General features: G+C 33.5%; 3 protein-coding genes across 8 annotated transcripts; 1 reads left to right on the plus strand and 2 right to left on the minus strand.

The window, feature by feature from the left end:
* The first annotated feature begins 7,569 nt into the window (after positions 1-7,569).
* LOC7487371 (uncharacterized) lies at positions 7,570-9,607 on the plus strand. The gene is made up of 3 exons (XM_002305821.4): positions 7,570-7,844; positions 7,971-8,056; positions 8,610-9,607. The coding sequence occupies exons 1-3, from the start codon at positions 7,756-7,758 to the stop codon at positions 9,407-9,409; spliced, it is 975 nt and encodes a 324-aa protein (XP_002305857.2). The 5' UTR covers positions 7,570-7,755; the 3' UTR covers positions 9,410-9,607.
* Positions 9,608-10,750: 1,143 nt separating this feature from the next.
* On the minus strand, positions 10,751-12,658 carry LOC7487370 (uncharacterized). The gene is made up of 3 exons (XM_002305157.2): positions 12,266-12,658; positions 12,046-12,121; positions 10,751-11,720 (listed from the first exon to the last, which is right to left on the minus strand). The coding sequence occupies exons 1-3, from the start codon at positions 12,302-12,304 to the stop codon at positions 10,996-10,998; spliced, it is 840 nt and encodes a 279-aa protein (XP_002305193.1). The 5' UTR covers positions 12,305-12,658; the 3' UTR covers positions 10,751-10,995.
* A 1,383-nt stretch (positions 12,659-14,041) lies between these two features.
* Positions 14,042-18,748, minus strand: LOC7487369 (uncharacterized). 6 transcript variants are annotated; one of them, XM_024598440.2, is made up of 9 exons: positions 18,480-18,748; positions 17,670-17,800; positions 17,497-17,554; positions 17,267-17,401; positions 16,590-17,192; positions 16,362-16,505; positions 16,162-16,290; positions 15,854-15,895; positions 14,042-14,768 (listed from the first exon to the last, which is right to left on the minus strand). In XM_024598440.2, exons 1-9 carry the CDS (start codon positions 18,480-18,482, stop codon positions 14,145-14,147), a joined length of 1,869 nt encoding a protein of 622 aa, XP_024454208.1. In that variant the 5' UTR covers positions 18,483-18,748; the 3' UTR covers positions 14,042-14,144. The 6 variants fall into 6 exon arrangements, with proteins under 6 accessions (XP_024454208.1, XP_002305192.1, XP_024454205.1 ...); XM_002305156.4 differs by having other exon boundaries at positions 18,462-18,748; XM_024598437.2 differs by having other exon boundaries at positions 18,358-18,748.
* Positions 18,749-19,395: the final 647 nt, after the last annotated feature.

Consider the following 19,395-nt stretch of genomic DNA (forward strand, 5'->3'; position numbering starts at 1 on the left):
ATGAACTAAATTAAATAAAAAAATATTAAAGAAAAAGAAAAAAAGAAAAGAAAAAAAAACTTATAAGAAGAAAAAAACTAATGAAGAAAAAGAAAAACAATCTAAATTAACTGGGTTAACCCGTCAAACCTGAGATCCGTGTCATTAAAGTCTGATAACTAAATAGAAAAAAATTTAATATCAACAAACTAAATAAAAAAATTAATTAAAAAAAAGGCATCAGCCTTTTTACCGTGAACTGCACTGTGCAGTCCACAGTGAAAGGCATAAAAAAAAAAAAACTAAAGGCATTAGCCTTTTCACTATGGACTGCATACAATATTAAAAGATGAAATCGGAAGAACAAAACTAATGAGGAAAAAGAAAAAAAATCTGAATAAACTGGGTTAACCCGTTAAACCTGGGATTCGTGTCCAGAAAGTGTGATAACTAAATGGAAAAAAGATTTAATATTAATAAAATAGATTAAAAAAAGATTAATTAAAAAGGAAAAAGGCAAAGAGAAAAAAAACCTACAGGAAAAAAAAACTAATGAAGAAAAAGAAAAAAATCTGAATCAACTGGATTAACCCGTCAAACCTGGGATCCGTGTTATGAAAGTCTGATAATTAAACGGAACAAATTTAATATTAAGAAAATAAATTAAAAAAAATTAATTATAAAACAAAAAAAAACTAAAGGCATCAGCTTTTTCACTGTGGACTGCAGTGTGCAGTCCACAGTAAAAGGCTTGAAAAGAAAAGGAGAAAAAAAGAAAAACAAAGGCACACGCCACAGGTTAATTTTTTTTCTTGCATAAAAAATATTAAAAAAGGCTAAGATCTAAGAGTATTAGGTCTTTTTGCAAATATATGCCCAAGAGTCTTTGATCTAGCTGCAACGCTTGACCCAAGAGTAATATTTATAATATTAATAATAATATTAAACTTACATGACTCAAGTTTAAGTGAGTCTGGCTGCAACACCGGACCCAAGAGCCTTGGATGTGTGTCTGGTTGCAAGGTCGTGTCATAAAAGTGTGATAATTAAATAGATTAATTAAAATAAAAAAAACAGAGAAAAAAAACCAACAGGAAAAAAAAAACTAATGAAGAAAAAGAAAAAAAATCTGAATTAACTTGGTTAACCCTTCAAACCAGGTTAACCCGTCAAACCTGAGATTCGCATCATGAAAATTAATAACTAAATAGAAAAAAAAAATTGACCAGTTAACCCAGAATTAACTGGGTTAACTCGTCAAGCCCGAGATATGTGTCATGAAAGTCTTATAATTAAATAGAAAGAAATTTAACATTAACAAAATAAACTAAACGAAAAAAAAATAATTAAAAAGAAAAAAAACAAAAAAAAAAATTCTAGGTTAACTCGTCAAACCAGGTTAACCCGTCGAACCCGGAATCCGTGTCATGAAAATCTAATAACTAAATAAAAAAATTAACATTAACAAACTAAATTAAATAAAAAAAATTCATTAAAAGATAAAAACACAGAAAAAAAAGAAAAAAAAAACCATAAGACATAAAAAAACAAAAAATTTTTTTTAAAAAAAACACAGCTCAACGTTTCACTGTGTACTGCACAATGAAACACTAAGCAGTTTTAGTTTATTGTTAATTAATAATTAATAGTGGGTGTACAAGAGGTTTTGCTGACTATAAGAACCGAGACTGAGTTCGTGGAAGATTCATGCTAAACTTGTGTGTCTCTATATATGATGACCTCAACCTTGCTATGCCATGCGTGTTTTGTTTTGAAACAGAGCCCAAACCACTTCACCAAGAAAATAAAGAAATAGCAATGGATTTTTTTGCTGTAGTCGAGCAACAAGTGGTGGCGGAGGAGCTGGGTTCGCCTCCCAACAATAACAACTAAGATATTTTGGAAGTGGCTTCTAGGGTTATTAGCATGAGGATGTTCCTGCTCAACTACTATTGTTGTTTCTCTATTTTATTGGTCTTATCTGAATATGACGTGATTTGGACTCCACATGCATGTTTTCCAAGATTCATCTGTGTTTGTCAATTCCGTCGGAAAGTGTTTTTGGACTCCACATGCATGTTTTTCAAGATTTATAGGTGTTTGAAAGTATTTATAAAAAATTTAAAAATTTTAAGTTTTTTATTTTATTTTAAATTAATATATTTTTTATATTTTTAGATGTCAAAAATGATTTTTAAAAAATAAAAAAAATATTATTTTAATATATTTTGAAAAGAAAAGCACTTTAAATAGCAACCACTATCACACTCCCAAACACTTCAGATTACACTTATTGATAGTATTAAATGATTAATTTTTCTTTTCCTTTGAACAAACGTATTTTACTCAACAAGAAGACGAAGTTAATAGTTTTACTCTGAATTTTATTGAATCCTAAAGTACACTTATTGATGGTAGAAATGACCTATCAGCCATACTGTATCCCACTCCACTCAATTAGATGACATTTATTGAATTTGACTTAGTTTGAACTCACATGCATGACATAACAAGGTCGAGGTTGATATCATAAAAAAAAACAAGTTTATCATGAATCTTCCAAGAAGTCTCAGTTTTTAAAGTCTTAAATGATTAATTATCTTTTTCTTTTCCTTTAAGCACACGCATTTTACTAGACGAGAAGACAAAGTTAATAGTTTTACTCTGAATTTTCTTAAATCCTAAAGTACGCTTATTAACAATAGAAATGACCCATCAACCAGACTGTATCCCACTCCACTCAATTCGACAACATTTCTTGAGTTTGACATGGTTTGGAATCTACATGCATGACATAACAAGGTCGAGGTTGACATCATAAAGAAAAACAAGTTAACATGAATCTTCCAAGAAGTATCAGTTTTTGAAGTCTTCAATGGTTAATTTTCTTTTCCTTTGAGCACGCACATTTTACTTGACGAGAAGACAAAATTAATAGTTTTACTTTGAATTTTCTTGAATCTTAAAGTATATGACCCATCAGCCAGACTGTATCCCATTCCACTCAATTAGGCAACATTTCTTGAATTTGACTTGGTTTGGACTCTACATGCATGACATAACAAGGTTGAGGTCGACATCATAGAGAAAGACAAGTTAACATGAATCTTCCAAGAAGTCTCAGTTCTTGAAGTCTTAAATGATTAATTTTTTTTTCCTTTGAATACACACATTTTACTTAACGAGAAGACGAAGTTAATAGTTTTACTCTGAATTTTCTTGAATCCTAAAGCACGCCTATATATTGGCAGTAGAAATAACCCACTAGCTAGACTGTATCTCACACAACTCAATTTGACAACATTTCTTGAATTTGACGTTGTTTGGAATCTACATGTATGACATAACAATGTCGAGGTTGACATCATAGAGAAAAACAAGTTAACATGAATCTTCCAAGAAGTATCAGTTCTTGAAGTCTTAAATGGTTAATTTTCTTTTTCTTTGAGCACGCACATTTTACTTGACGAGAAGACAAAGTTAATAGTTTTACTCTGAATTTTCTTGAATCCTAAAGTATGCATATTGGCAATAGAAATGACCCATCAGTCAGATTGTATCCCATACCCCCTACACAAAATACGTTACACATAATTCTCTAGATACTAATAACAAATCAGAATAAAAAAAAGAGTTAAGGGGGTGTTTGTAAGTATGTTTATGGTTGTCTTTTAATGTGTTTTTTGCTTGAAAATATATTAAAATAATTTTATTTTATATTTTTAATTGTTTTTTATGTTAGCACATCAAAATGATCTGAAAACACCATAAAATATAAATTTAAAGCAAAAAATAAAAAAAATTAATTTTTTTTAAAATGTTTTGGAAACATAAAAACAACCAAGCACGTAAAATAACATGGTGAACACAATCTCCTTGATCAGATACTCATGTCCATGCCTACGAGGCTAATGACCTGTCTTGATTTCTCATCCGTTTCTATCATTTACGATCCTCTCCTATATTATGTCCCTGTTGAGCCTCTCGGACACTGTTTAGCATTTTTTCTTTACCACCCCAAAAAAAGAGAGAAAAGATTGGTACTTCAGATTTTTGATGAACAAGTACTAATATTGAGAAATTGGTTAAAACTGGACTTGCAAAAGTAACAATAGAGAGAAACTCCTCTAAGGTAATCCAATTACAAAGAAAGGTTATAAAAATCCACAACGACGAAGCTCGTTGAGATCATTGAAAATTTTGGCTCTGCAGATTAGCTTGTGGTGACCAATGACAATGCTGCTTATCTTCTGATTATAAAGGAAATCACCACAGATTCAGCACATGATCCCTTGCCTCCTGCACAGAATTGTGCAACCATCACTCAAGCCTAATATCAAGCCTGTAACAACAAATAATCCTCAGTGTAAATGCAGTGTAAATGCTAGACGTAATCTTAGCTTTGTTTCCAAATTCAAACCTGCAATCCTGTGTATATATATGTTAACAGTTGTATTGTTCAAATTATCAAAATATATTATTCTGAAGTTTATCAACCAGTTCAATTCTCTAAACCTTCCTATCTTCATCACTGATAATATACAATGTTGTTAAAGCAAATTGATAAAAATAAAGACCATCTGTCAGATTATGATCTATTTAAGGATCAGAATGAGAGAAGAAAAGGTGGTTGATATCTTGTGGAGCCAGCCGTGGAAGCATATGCATTTCTTGGAATGTTCATCAATGAAACTATAGATAATAAGGTTAGGAAAACGATATGCGAGGAAGCCTGGAAGGTATGTTTTTTTTTTTTTTAATAATGGAACTGGTTAAGCTGCAGATAGAGATCTGGTTAAGCATATGCATTTTTGTTTTTTACAGAAAATCAAACTCTATTGGGTTTTTGAAGATAAAAACAAAGATGTGTACAGTGTCTGTAAGTTACCAAAGAAACCAGGAAAATTCAATGCGAGCATCATCCGCATAGTAAATTTGCCAGTTGCTAAAGTTGGATACTGCTGTGCACCTTAATTTCTGCAGAGTTTGATGCATGACTAGACAAAAACTAGTGACAGATTTCTTGGTATATGCATAATATTTTATCTGGCCGCTATAAATAAAAGGATCTTCAGAAATAGCCTTGATGATCCATGGGACAAATCAAATTCCAATCCTATCACTCCTTTCGAATAAGGAGATCCAGGATCTTTAGGCCAAGAAAGTTCAAGATATTAAACATCACTGTTGGCTGGAGAGATTTGGTGACTTTACAAAACGTACTGTTAAAAGCTTGTATTCGTCTCTCTACTCAATTTGGTACCATATACCACATTCACGTGCATCTTCTCTGATGGGAAGTGATGATGCACTGAACCTTTAGCTGGAATTTTAATCCATGACTTGAGAGTAGAGAAATCCAGTGTTGCAGGTGCTGGAGCAGAGGCCTGTATCTATAACAGATGTAGACAGGTCTAAAAGAATTGATGGTTCTGAACAGTAGATTTCCCACAAATGGACCACATATAGGCTTGTAATGGACGGACGAGTGGGACAATAAAGAGTTCTGATCACGTCAAACAACTAGTCTGAGGAAGAACCATAGCTTGTAATTTAATTAGTGTATCGTGTTTAAATTTGATTAAAAAATATTTTATTTGCTTAGTCAAAGATGCTATTTGAGCTGATGTCATTATTTTCTCTTTTATTTTCAATTTTTTAGTTTAATTTTAGATTACATCTTGTTTTTCTTATTTAATTTAGAATTCTGATTTTATAATTAGAGAAAAATATTCAATAATAAAATACAAATCTGTTGAGATTTGTTTTGGCAAAATTCCATCTTTCTTTGAAATAATTATTTTTGTTTGTTTTTAAGGCACTTTCAAAGTAAAAAAAGAACTTAATTTGAACTCCCCTTACCATGTAAAACTATTTGGAATAAAAATATATCATTTTGGTAGTCGGAATTATTACAATGACAACTTTAATTCTCTACACTAGAATCTGGTTATTTCTTCTCTCTCCTCTAAAAAAAAAAAACTGAAAAATAATAAAAATAAAATTTGATATCAAAATTAATTTTTCTAGAATTAGAGGGATTGATCACCTAATAACTAAAAAAGACGAGAGACTTAAATGTACTTTTCAAATAAATTTGAAAACTACCATCTATTTTACCTTTGTTTTTCACTTTAGTTTTTTATCTTTTAATTCAATCATCTCTTAAAAAAAAATACAATTGGTGCTAATTTGGGCTAAAAAAAGCACAATTATACAAATAAAAAATAAGAATAAAATTTAAAATTTTAAAAATAATCATTACTATATAAAAAAATAAATAATAATTTTAAATATAATAAAAACCTCACATGTTTTAACTTTATACTTAATCTACACATGAGGGAACTGGTTAGGATTGTAATTATATTTTAGCTTGTGGAATAGTATAAGAAGAGCTGAGAAGGTTTATACTTAATCATGCTTGGACTTATATTTAGGCTTGTAGTTTATCAATTAGTTTATTATATTTATAAAAGATTATAAATATTTTTTTGGTTAATCAAATTGATTTAGATTGATTTTTTTTTTATTTGAGATTTAGAGTTTAGTCCGGGTTAATTTTGGGTTTTAAAACTATAATTATAGGTTAAACATAAATTGCAATCAATTAAAAAGTTTTTAGGATTTACATAAAATAAATAAAAATTATTAATTTGGAAATAACACGATTAATCTTCTTTTTTATGGGATAAATTAACTATTAGACTTGAAATCAAACTAAAGCTCAATGAAATATAATTTATCTAAGATTTTGTTTGTTTATTGGAAAGTAGTTTCCTTTTGAAAAGTGAATTCTAGGAAAGTGAATTATTTTCTGATGTTTGATAGTGTAATGGAAAATAAGTTGGAAAACACTTTCCAGTATTTGGTTATGTCGTGGAAAATGAGTTGGAAAATAACTTATTAATGTTTTATTTTTCTCAAGTTTATTAAAATAATAAGGAACAAATCTTACAAATTAAAAAAGTTGAATGAGAATGATATTGAAAAAAAAAATTTCATAAATTATCTCAAATAAAATAAATAATAATCAAAATAATAGATATCAAATCTAAAAAATAAAAAAAATAAAAGATGAAGAAATTAAAATAATAATAATTAACATTTCATAAATTATTTCAAATAAAATAAGTAACAATTAAAAGAATAAATATCAAATTTGATAGATAAAAAATTTCAATAAAAAAATAATAAGAACAAAGCAAATAACAATTATAAAAATGAGGACTAAAGTTAATATAAAAATTAAATTTTAAGAAATGAAATTGAAAAATAAATATTCAAAACAAAGTATATATAGCAATCAAAAGTTTGAGAACCAAATTTGATATAATCAGTAAATAATATGATATTTCTAAATTTTTCACAACTTCCAAAAAGTATTTTCCGTCCAAATTTTCTAGGAAAACACTTTTTCTGGAAATTAAGCTAAATTTTTCTCTAACTAAAAAGTGTTTTCTGTTGACCAACTTTTCTAATAACAAACAAACACAAGAAAGTTTGAAAATTAATTTTTCAAAAATTATTTTCTAGAAAATAAACATGGTTTAAATTGAAATTTTCTTATTAAAGATACTTTCAAACATGAGGGTCGATCCAAACCCGTTCCTAACAAATTAGAGAATTACGTTCAAGTGTGCATCGACACGAACCCGAGACAACCCAACCCGGTCTGATTGCCATGTCTACTGCCAGCTTCAAAGCTCTCATTTTTCAGTAAAGAGGAAAAGAGCAAAGTAGATGACTCTGAAACTTAGTCTACACAGGAGATAAATGGCTAAAAGACTCTCTTCCCGCCTTTCTTCCCTTCATTTTTCCTTCAGGAGCCCTAAACCCCATTTTCTACCTCAAACTTCTCTAAGGTAACCCACTTTCTTCTTTCTAAAAACACACACCCACATATGAAAAGGTGTTTTATGCTCATAATTTTTGAAGAATTTGATATTAATGTTAAAGTCTAAAAACCCCATTTTCCCTTTCTCTTGCAGGATGGAAGCTCTTTCTAACTCTGTCACTTCAAGTTATTATTCAATAAATCACAGTTATAATCATGGGTTTTCTCCAAGTTTCCAAGGTTAGCTTCTGCAAGTTTTTAAACCATCATTTTCCCTCTCTTTTATTTGTTTTTTGTTTTAAGTTTCAGTGTCTGTCAATTGAATCTCATAAGTTAATTGCATGTGAAAGATCATTAACGAGTTGTGTTGTTGATGTTAATGGAAGTATTGGCTATGCAGTCTATGTATTTGTAGAAAGTCCTCACAGAACCCATTTATTTTATTGTCTTTATGTCCTGTGCTGGAAGAATAAGGTTACTGCACTTCTTGACTAAATCTTTGGTGCTCTTTGAATTTAGGATTTGTTTGTCTTTGTTTAAAACACATTGAAAAAGAGATGGTGATAATAATTGAATGATTTTTTTTTGAAGCACATGACTTGGTTATATTATTTTTCTATGTAATAGTATCACAATGCTCAAGAGGATAAAAGTGTTTTAAGTAGATAGCATTTTGTTAAACAGTGAACCTGCAATATTAGCATTGAGGCAGTTGCTGTTATTCACAATTGCAATTAGTCTCTGCTGTTGGTCATTGAATATGTTACATGACATTATATTGGATTTTTTGCAGTTATAAGATCATATGCTCGCAATAGGGATAGGCATTATGATCTTTTTGGCAGTCAAAAGCCTGGGGAAGAGGGATTCCGGGAAGCGTGGAAAAAAGAGATGGATGAAGATTCTTGTCTATGGACAGGAAGTGAAGATGAAAGTGATGATGAGAACAGTTCTGATAAAGGTAGAAATCGACTTGAAAAAGATATTCGGAAGGTAAGGCAGCAGGCGAAGGAGCACTCAGACCTTATCGATGCTGATGACAGTGATGAGTTAAGAAGTGTATGGTCTGGGAGTGATGAGGAGAAGACTTTGTGGACTGGTGATGAATGTGATGATGAGGATGATATTCCTACAGAAGCACACCCCAATGAGGCCAGCGATAGGTATTTAGATAACTTGTTTGAGTTTGAGGAAAAACCCAAGTATCGGACGATCTCGGAACTGTTGAATGCAGAAAATGAACCAGAGTTGTCCCCTGGGAAGCAAGCTAGGAAACTTGCAGTTGAGAATGCCTTGAAGAAATTAAAGAAAGGGCCAGATGGGCGTTACACCAATGTGTGGGAAGTCATGAGTGATATAGACATCCTAATTGGAGCATTTGAAAATATTGTTTCTGGACCAGAGTATGAGGAGCTTCGTCAGGGAGGGCCTAAGAAATTGAATATGCAGTTTTTCAAGGATATACAAGCACGTATGAGAGATCCAAATTTCAAGTTCTCACCTGAGTTAAAGTTGAAACCAAAGAGCACACTTGTTCCAAGAAAGAAATGGCAGAAGGCACAGTCAAGACGAAGAAAAGCACAGAGGCGTTAAGTTGCAGTTTCCTTCATTCAACTGTGAGAGTGAGTTAACTTACCTGTACATGTTTGAATCTGGAAACTCTTTTTCTTATGTCTAGATCTCTCTATACTTTCCTTGTCCTGAAAGTTAGTGCAAAATTATACAAATGTTTTAAACCATTCATGGTTCTATGATTTCTTATTTGCCTTGAGCTTCATTACTGTTCTCCTATCCTATTTGTTTTTAGATGCTTTCTTGTGTTTTTAGCTTGACGTACCATTTCCCAGTTTATTAAAAAAAATTCTAAAAAGTCACGAGAAACTCTCTCCTTTATTTTGGTTTCTCATTTATTTAACGTATATTCTTGAGTATGAAAAAGAATCATTGATACATGCTTCTAAATCACAGCTCATTTCCGATGATTCATTCTAGCTTAATTTGTTTGAGAATCAGTTCTTTGCCTGTTATTGATTACCATAGAAAAAGGCAATGCCAACCAAATTTGTCTGATTTTGTTTCGGAATTAAACCAAGATAACCTTTGTAGTCTGGAAAATAAGTTCTTATGGATGCCTTTTCATTAAGCTGCAAAGAAGGAATGGAAATGCAGCCGAGATTACAATATCAGCAGCCAGTGGCATCTCATTTCAATATGCGGTGGCCCTCTCAAAATTGGTGGAGGTTTGCATGTTGCAAATCAGCCGCTAGATATTTTTTAGATCTAGGGTGAGCAAAACAGTCTTTATCCTCTGAGAGGTTGGATGAATAATGTAATGGCCTCTCAGGCTCAAAATGATAGCATTAAAATGATGCTTTTCATCTGGGGAACATGGGTACACCCGTAGCATTCTAATAAATTTTTCACGGTGTTTTTTATTTAAAAATATTATTGATTTACTAAATTTTTTTTCAATACTTTTAAAATTGCTGTCCCAAACAAAAACTTGGATCAAGTTGCATTCAATATAAACTAAGCAGAACTGTTCACAGGTTTGTACCTATTCAGGTGTACTGATTTTTGAAAGGTGAAGTGATGCACTGATGCTGGATACCTAAGAAGTATATTCTAAAACTCCAGGGGTGTAACCATTACAGATGATATTTTATGAAAATTTATTTATTTTTATGTTTTTAGATCAGTTACTTAAATCAAAAATAATTTTAAAAAAATAAAAAAATTATTATTTTGATGTTTTTCCAAACAAAAAACCACCACTAGTATACTTTCAAATACCCCTATTAATACTTGAGCCCAATATCTTTGTAAATTTCTCCCATATATAACCAACAATACAAAGAAAAAGGAAAAACATTGAAACTCCGACCAACAAGGACCAAGGAGAAGCAGTGTACAGCCAGTAACAAAGGAAAGTAAACCTGCAAAAGAAGCAGTGTACAGCCAGTAACAAAGGAAAGTAAACCTGCAAACTATTTCTTTAAAGGGAACAAGGTTTAGTAGAAAAGATGAAAGCAATCTCATACCATATGTTAATAAAAGCATTACATGTTTAAAATAGATTCTTATCATAACATAAACCCTACCTATTCTATGCCCCCACCTTTTCAAAAGAACCCAGGATGTTTCTGTAGGTCAGCTAGATAAGTAAGTAATTTGTCTGGTTAGTAGCAAGGATATGACATTGCATGGAAAAGGTGGTAGTCAGTATAGGGAGGAGATGTTGAAGATGCATGATCTATCATGTAATGCTGGTACATGAAATTGTCATTTGTCATCATATTGTTGCCCGTATGCGGTTCTTGCATGTAAATATTATGCATCTCTGTGGCTGGATGATTGTAGTGGTACCTTTGCTGCTTGTTGCTCATAATCATGGATGGTCGATACGTCTGTTCATAAGTTGGTATCCCATTAAATTCATGGCCTCCTTCTCCAGCAAAACCAGTACCACTGCCTTGATAATCTGCGTGACCCATCATGTATGCAAAATCATCCCCTGATCTGCCACTACCAGCAAAATTATCGTCATCCATGTAAAAGTTTCCCATTCTTGTGGCTGCCATCAAATCCTGACCTCTCCCCACATTCATAGCTTTCAATTCTACATTCTGGTTAAAAAAATCTCCATAGCTCCTCGTATTACCAGTCTCATTGTCAAAGGATGCTGGATACATGAATTGGTTTTGAGGGTCACTGAAGTCATTGGCTAGAAATTGCAGTTGGTTTGCGTTGAGTTGTTCTTGATTCCGTTTGTTCTTGGTACGTAGAGACCATAGCTCTGCACGTTTACCAGACTTGACCAATTTCTTGATTAAAGTAGCAGAATCTACCCGGCCTGAAACTATGACAAGCTGGTTCTCTGTCTTTATGTTCACTGAGTAAACACCTGAACACAAGACCAAATACTTTAGTCTATTAGAAACTCTAGTGCCCAGAAGAAGAGAAAATCTTAGCATAGATCTTTATTCAGCCAGAATAAGATAATGGTTACCGGGTTTTACTTTAAAGAATCACATGCTAAACACACTGTGAAAAAGATCACACAACATTGAAAGAATCATTGGACATAAGCATCACCTTTTGCCAAGAGATTTGTTGGTAAAGTTATTTGCTGTAATCATAAAACTTACTGCAATAAAGGTAGAAAAGAAACTAGAACTAAATACACATGTTGATGACAAGTTAAAAGGCAAAACTAAAAATACTCTTACCATCAATTTTGTTAAGAAGTTTTCTCACTTTCTGCTTGCACCCTTCACAGTTGATGTGCACTTTGAGATAATGTGTCTGTCACCGTAAAAAAAGAAACAAGGAAAACAAAACCAAGTTAAAGGAAGCAAATTTAGTGGCAAGTAAAGGCAGAAGTAAACTCATGAAGGAGAATTACAAAGCGTGTCAAAAGTAGAGGGAAAGCTGTTAGTGTAGACAGACCTCAACCTTTAGGAGCTGATCGTGGCCATTTCTTAACATTTTCAACTTTCAAAGAGTCCTTGACAAAGAAGAGAAGAAATGTATCGGTAGATTCTGCCTATCGTTCTGCAGTTTCTAAGGAGTTTACCTTTCTCCTCTATACGAGACCACTTGTAAAGGGTTTTATGCAGAGAAAAAACAAAATCCTTGTGTGTAGACTTGTAGAGCAAGTCCCCCAACAAAATAAAAGAGGGGGAAATCTGTGTGAAGCAGACTAGGCTCATAAAATTGACATTTTTTGCTGGCAGAATCTGCATGCCACTGGTTTCTAGGCTCATAAAGTTGTGCACCTGCTCTCTCTCTCTCTCGAGGAAGTACACCATCTGCTGCTGGCATTGTTGCATATGGTCACGAGATCCAAACCAATTAGTTAGGAGAAGAAAATAACCAAAAATGTTTTTCATAACTAAATTTACTGGCGTGTTTTTTTTAACTCTTAGATGGATTTAACTTCTGAAAAATAATATATATTCAGAAAGTGATAAAAGATCCATTAAAAATAAAATAAAAAAGACATTTTTTTCCTCATAAAAGAAAAAATATTTCAATTTCAATTTTTTATTTTTATTTTAAACTACACGTGATACTTATCTATTTATTGATTTGGTCAGTAACACCTCACAGTCAAGGAGTACTTGAGAATATGATGATAATTACTATTTAAATTATTTTTTATTAAAAAATATATTAAAATAATATATAATTTTTATTTTTTTTTAAATTATTTTTAATATAGCACATCAAAATTATTCAAAAACATAATAAATTTTTTTTTAAAAAAATTAAAATTTGGATAAGTATACTATTGTTCTGTGCACTTGTGATTTCAAATCATGAAGGGAGACGCACAGGCTTCATGAAGACGGTGTCAAATGTGGACACTTCTGTGCATTTGATGGAGAAATGTAGAGGCAGAAATCACCAGTCTGTCCAATTTGCAGACTCCTTACACAGGGACCATATCAATGTCCACTGTTCGATTGTCCTGAAATGGATTAATGTCCGAAGGGAAAATTGCCCTTAATCAGGAACTAGAATCAGATTCCTTGTTCGCTTGTTGCAGTCTACAGTACCCAATCTTAGACAGGTTTCTTTCTAAAGGGAAGTCTTGAATGGTAGAGACGGTCATCAACATTATACCAACGTTAAAGCATGCATCATGGCAACCCCAGGCTTCTATACACTTGTTAAACAGTAGTTATTTGATCCGGATTGATCTGGTAAATTGATTCAAGAAATCTAGAACCTGAAATATGATCCGGATTAAGTTTTTAGTGACGAAAAAAATGAAAGATTAGTGTTTTAATTGATGTTATCAAACCGAGTCCTACTTTATTATAAAATTAAATAAGAATTTGTTTTTAATCTGTTACAGCATAATCTTTATATCCACAAAAATAAGTTTTTTTTCCCCCCCTCCATGGAGGAAGTATTGTAAAACAATGAAAATGGATCATAATCCTGTAAGAACCCTTGGCAAGACGACACGTAATAATTCATCTACAAAGGCTCGTCCTCTTCTTGAATCTTTATGTTGATCTTGGATCCACACGTCCACAACAGACCCTTGGCAATACGACAGGCCATGATGATTTATTGAAATGTTTGCTATACAAAATCAACTGGACGTTGGACTGGATTTGATGGAACGTGATCTCCTGGAAAGTTCGGCATTCTTCAAGATTTGATTGAAATGCCTATGGAGAGAACAGGGGACTACGTAATCTTTGGGCAAAATTATGGAAATAACTCTACAACTCTTCGATTAATTTTAGAACGAAGAAATACAATGTTCTCAGACCATTACAAATATGATGATCTAGAATGTTTGTAAAAGAAATTAAGTGCAATCTGCACCTAGCTCGGTTGAACTCCATATACAAACCTCCAAGTCAAGCTGCCCAGAAGGACCAAGGAAAGCGAATGGAATCAGAAGAAAATCTACAGGAGGTAAGCCTTCCACCCTCCCAGGAAAACACTCGGTTAATGATTTCAATCTGAGAGAGCTTACCCCTCTACTTGCCACGACATCATATAAGAACCTGTCCTGCGATGAGCTTGGTCCAATACAGGTTACGATGACTGTATTCCCTAAGCTCTCAATGCCCTTGCCGAGTAGAAAAAGAACACCATCTTCCTCTGCTTGGAGAACAAGGAATTGCTCGTTCACCCCTAATGAGACAGATAAAGGAATGTTGTACCTAAAACGCCTTCCACAGTCCCAATGTTTACTGCTGAAGTGTAGTGACAACTGTTCAGACGAGCCAGTAAAGTTACAGTCTAGAAGAGGGCACGCATGGGGTGAAAAGATGCATGTTTCTTCAGGGATAACATCATCTATGCAATTCAGTGTTCCATTGCAGTCATATTCTTTGTTTTGGCATATTGTTGAAGCTGATTCAGTACCCACCTCCATGTTCCCGCACAATACATCATTACTTGTCAAAAGGCTTGGCACATTTGCCTGCAGAAACATATCCACAAAGTTAGATGACCATGAAAGGTGTATTTGTCTGCACCTTCACATTTGCTAAACACTCAAAACATTGCATTCTAGGTTCAAACCTTAAAACAAATCCCAGTTCATTTTAATCATTGTTTTCCAATGTTCTCCCTACTCTTTCTGGTGAATACTGGAGGTTCCCATACAACAAATCAAAACCTATAGACAAAATCTATTCACTTGGATCTGTTGACAGAGTTCAATTAATTTTTTTTTAAAATGTCTCCATCCAAATGTAGATTCCACTCTGGAGGATCCATATGAAATCAGCATTCTGAATAGAGTGCCAGAGAGTAGTTTTGTCAACAACCAGGGAAAAACTTTCTTATCATTTGGTTTGATGAAATTCCAATTGAACATCCCAAAGTTGGTTGTTTAACACCTCTTAATACCACCCTCAATTCACCCCAAAACTGTTGTCTATCACAAGAGTTACTCTAGGAAAACTAATCAATCTCAAGGGCCAAGGCTATATGTTTCTGTTGCAGTTATTGCTTCTCTTTTTGGAAAAAGAATTAGAGTATTATTTTAGATTTTTACAAGTTTGCAGGCATTCTAACATATTCATAGTAAATCACAGAAAAATATACTTAAATCGCCCATTTATCTTCCCTAGCAGCTTATCACCAGATTCACAAGAATAAGCTATAAATACCGAGTTGAGTTCAAACCTGGCAAACAAACATACAACTTGATTCTAGCTTGATCACATGATTAATTTTTAGACATTGTTCTTGCATCAAATTTGGTATCATAAACTTCATAGTACCCAGGGGACTGAGCACTAGAAACAAATGCCGTAACCCATCGAAAGCAAAATCAACCAATTGGCAACAAGATATCATCATATGTTGCAGCCATGTTTAGGCACGTTTAGGGTTCAACCTACAAGCATTCCCTATTTTGGGGAATGCTATCATCCTAATACAAGGTAGCAACATATATCCTGCTCGCAACCACCAAGAGACAGGCTGGTGAGAAGAATAGACACAGGACAGAAGCAACAAAGCAACATTAAGAATATATGGAGGAAAGAGATTGAGTACCCCTTCCACATAAGTATTCCCGTTCATTATTTCTTTGCCAGCCTACAAAAGAGATCACAAGTAAGCATCCTGCATAAACTGTCCACAACTTTTTTCACAAGTTCTTTACAGGTATGTTCAAGTCATAAAAGTGCAAGACTAACATTCTCAACCAGCAGGATCAGCATTACATGCCATTCAGATCATCCACACCATTGACTTTTCAACTAACCCAACATTTTGAAGACACAATTACCAATTATAATAAAACTGTGTCATTTAAATACTATGAATACTAGTATTATCAAAGTGTGCCATAAAATAATTACCTGGTTAGCTTGCTGCTCAAAAACAGAATCATGATTAACCCCACTGCTTATTTTGCCTTCTGATGAACCGTCTAGTTGGCCTCTGGACTCTGAAAACTCCAAGCCAGTGCACCTCTCCTTGCAAATTACCTGCACAGGAGCAACAAGCTAGACAAATTCCTATCATTTTCATAGGAGCAAAAGTTACAAATATCAATTACCTCTCCAAAGCCATAACCACCAAGCTCTCTTTGCCGTTTTTCTCTTTCAGAAATCTCTTCCTCACCCCATGATGACAAACAAGGAACAACAGAAGAATTTGACGAATGGGATCCCTCAACAGAGATGCTCTCATAGTAAAAGAGCTGAAAAGAGTAAACTTCAGGGGTAAGTTGTGATGCATATGAAAGTTAGAACACAAGTGGAAGCTTAAAATAATATAAATTCACCTGGAGAAACAAAAGACAGCCACCAACCGCGCGTTGCTTTCCTTGGTGAAAGCGAGATACTTCCCGCACTAGACGATCAAGCAAGAATTTTCCCCAATTATATTGATGGACAACATCCATATTTGTCAGGAAATGGAGAAATGAAGGGCTAACATCCAGTCTTGCTGTTGGGGATAAAAGAGTTCCCAATGCATAGAGGACAAACGATCTCTTGAAATCCTCTCCAGCTTCTGGAGCTGTCAACCTCTCTTCTAGAAGACGCACTGAAATTCCATGATTTGTAGCATTATAGCTGCGACGTAAGTCGACAATTAAGTCATCAGGCCCTGAGTTGATCACATCTTTCCCGCTAGCTGCTAATCCCAACACAATCTCCACGTCTCTTGGGGATAAAGGAATGCACATGCCACAAATCTCCAAGCTGCATCCTGCAGTGTTGAACCTCTCCAATAGCCAAAGGCACAAGCTGCGGCGCAGGGTCCGACATCTAAGGCCAAGAAGACTGCCAAATCCCATGCTTTTCACTGCAGCATTTTGTTCTGGTGAGAGCCGTTGAAGCACATTAAACAAACGGCCTGGAGAGCATCTCGTAACTAGTTTGGTCTGTATTCATTAGCTGTAAGATTTATGTGGCATAAAATATGCATAAATATTGCAAGCCAAGTATAGGTCTGAACCTGTTTCCTTGGCTTGGGGATACGAGCAGGAGCAGTGCTCAAGTAACTATCCCACAATTCACGAGCTTGCTTTGTATATTTTGCTTTCTCCTCCACCCTCATTGACTTCCAGGCATCTGATGCTGCCTTTGTGGCCTGCAATTGAAAAAGCCACCATGTCTAGTTTTGCCTTTGAAATTACATTATTAGCAATTGTCTACCAATTTTGCTTGGGAAACAAGGAGGCTCACAGCTTTCAGACCACATGATTCAGGATGGGAAGCGCTGTACTCCTTGATAAACTCCCGACTGTAACATTGAATTAAACATGAGCAAGCAGCTGGAAAAGGAATTCAACAATTAATCATAAACCCAAGACAATTATGTAGACACATAGGAAATCCTTGTAAATGAGTGATTGTACCTAAAATGCACCCATGAGCATGCTGGACGAGGAGTAGGACACTTGTTCTTCTTCCTTTTCCTCTTCTCTGCTGACTCTATATCATCTTCCGCTTTTCTCTTTTCCGTTGATAAATTTCCTTCACTAGGGACCTGAACATAAGCATGTCACAGAATCACCAAACTACACATACTAAGAAGAGCATATGATAACAGCAAATTTCATGAACTAAAAAAAAAAAATCACATTCACCAGAAAACCAATACATGCTAGAATTAAGACGCGTGTTGTAATAAAACACACAATCAATGCAAATCATGCAGTTTAACATGACGACTCGAATCTTCTTAACAAAAACATTATTGCCCAAGAAGCATTTCCTTTTAGTTAGCATCACTAAAATCTTCCTCTCTAATCCCATGCTTTGCTTAGATGTACCTGATGCTTTTGCCAAACAGGGTACACCAGCACACTACTCCACAACATACTAAACTCTTCTGGTTTTCAATTTCACACTTTCACAACCTCAACTCCATCAAAACCATGACTATCAAACCCTTCAAAAACATACATAGAGGACATGCTTTATTGGGTAGTACCTTCATGATTTCAAAAAAATCATAATAATAAATAAGTAAACCCATTTAGATTTCACACAGAAAACACAATTACTCTTCTGGGCACTACCCAATGCTACTAAAAATTGTACCTTTTTTCCCTCCTGTTTTTTCTTCATGCTTTCGCTATCAGTTATACATAACATTTACATACACATAAGCAAATAAGTAGTAATGAGTATATAAATGAAATTACGGGTTTGAGAAGCAAAACCATTTCACTGATAGTGACAAAGAAGGAGCTTGAACTGGAGATCAAGAAGAGGAGAGCCCAGAATTAGTGATTAGATTTAGGGTTAGAGTTTGTTTTTTTGAAGAGAAACTGATTGGAATTAGAATTGAAATTGAAATTGAAAAAAAAGGGTTCAAATTAAAAAAGAGGGGGGGGGGGGGGGGGGAGTTTTTGGATATGGAGTTTTGATAATCTTCTTGTCCAGTTCAGTTTTGGAGTTTCAGTGGCTTTGTTGTGTGAAAGGTGCCAATCATGCTGTGTGGTGTTGTACTTTCTCACTAATTCTTTTTGTCTCTCTCTTTTTTGTTCAAAGAGCAAATTAGTACTCCAGAATAAAATAAAGTTCAATTGAGTCCTTAAAGAAAATATTTTCTCAATATAGCCCTTACATTATTAACAGTATCCATAGGACCATACCAACCTCCACACATTTCTCCCCGGGGCTACTAACAATATCTCACTTCTAACACTACGAATATCTGTAATCATTCATATCAATTATAAGAAATAATGATCTTTTCCGGTAAATTTAATGCATCGTGCCCTCAATTATTTGTCAACCAAATTCACTTGCCAATTACTAATAATTAGAATTACATTTAGGTTTATAGTTTGGAGTCTTTAAAAATATCTTTTAAAAGGGTGTTACAATCTGTTTATTTTTATATTTGAAAAATATTTAAAAATAAATAATTTTTTTTTATTTCAAATTATTAATATCAGGGTTCTACCAAACGAGCCCATGCAAAATGATGATGTTGAGATTCAGAATTGGTTGTCTGTCAACGAAAAAATATGGATTTGTACAGTTGTTTGGATAATATTTTCTAAAAAATTGAATTTCTTTTACTTAAAATGCCAATTTTCTAGTATATTTTTTTAGGTAATATTAACAAGT

Source organism: Populus trichocarpa, chromosome 4 (genome assembly GCF_000002775.5).
Source record: "Populus trichocarpa isolate Nisqually-1 chromosome 4, P.trichocarpa_v4.1, whole genome shotgun sequence".
Classification (NCBI taxonomy): domain Eukaryota; kingdom Viridiplantae; phylum Streptophyta; class Magnoliopsida; order Malpighiales; family Salicaceae; genus Populus; species Populus trichocarpa.

Excerpts from the sequence above, each read along its gene's own strand:
- LOC7487369 (XM_024598437.2), bottom strand. The coding sequence starts at position 18,411 with ATGTTATGTATAACTGATAGCGAAAGCATGAAGAAAAAACAGGAGGGA. Across the intron at positions 16,506-16,589 it reads GCTGTCTTTTGTTTCTCCAG|CTCTTTTACTATGAGAGCAT; the intron begins GTGAATTTATAT and ends TACTCTTTTCAG. Across the intron at positions 16,291-16,361 it reads GTGGTTATGGCTTTGGAGAG|GTAATTTGCAAGGAGAGGTG; the intron begins GTAATTGATATT and ends GCTCCTGTGCAG.
- LOC7487371 (XM_002305821.4), top strand. The coding sequence starts at position 7,756 with ATGGCTAAAAGACTCTCTTCCCGCCTTTCTTCCCTTCATTTTTCCTTC. Across the intron at positions 7,845-7,970 it reads CTACCTCAAACTTCTCTAAG|GATGGAAGCTCTTTCTAACT; the intron begins GTAACCCACTTT and ends TTTCTCTTGCAG. Across the intron at positions 8,057-8,609 it reads GTTTTCTCCAAGTTTCCAAG|TTATAAGATCATATGCTCGC; the intron begins GTTAGCTTCTGC and ends GATTTTTTGCAG.
- LOC7487370 (XM_002305157.2), bottom strand. The coding sequence starts at position 12,304 with ATGTTAAGAAATGGCCACGATCAGCTCCTAAAGGTTGAG. Across the intron at positions 12,122-12,265 it reads ATCAGCTCCTAAAGGTTGAG|ACACATTATCTCAAAGTGCA; the intron begins GTCTGTCTACAC and ends TTACGGTGACAG. Across the intron at positions 11,721-12,045 it reads ACTTCTTAACAAAATTGATG|GTGTTTACTCAGTGAACATA; the intron begins GTAAGAGTATTT and ends TCTTGTGTTCAG.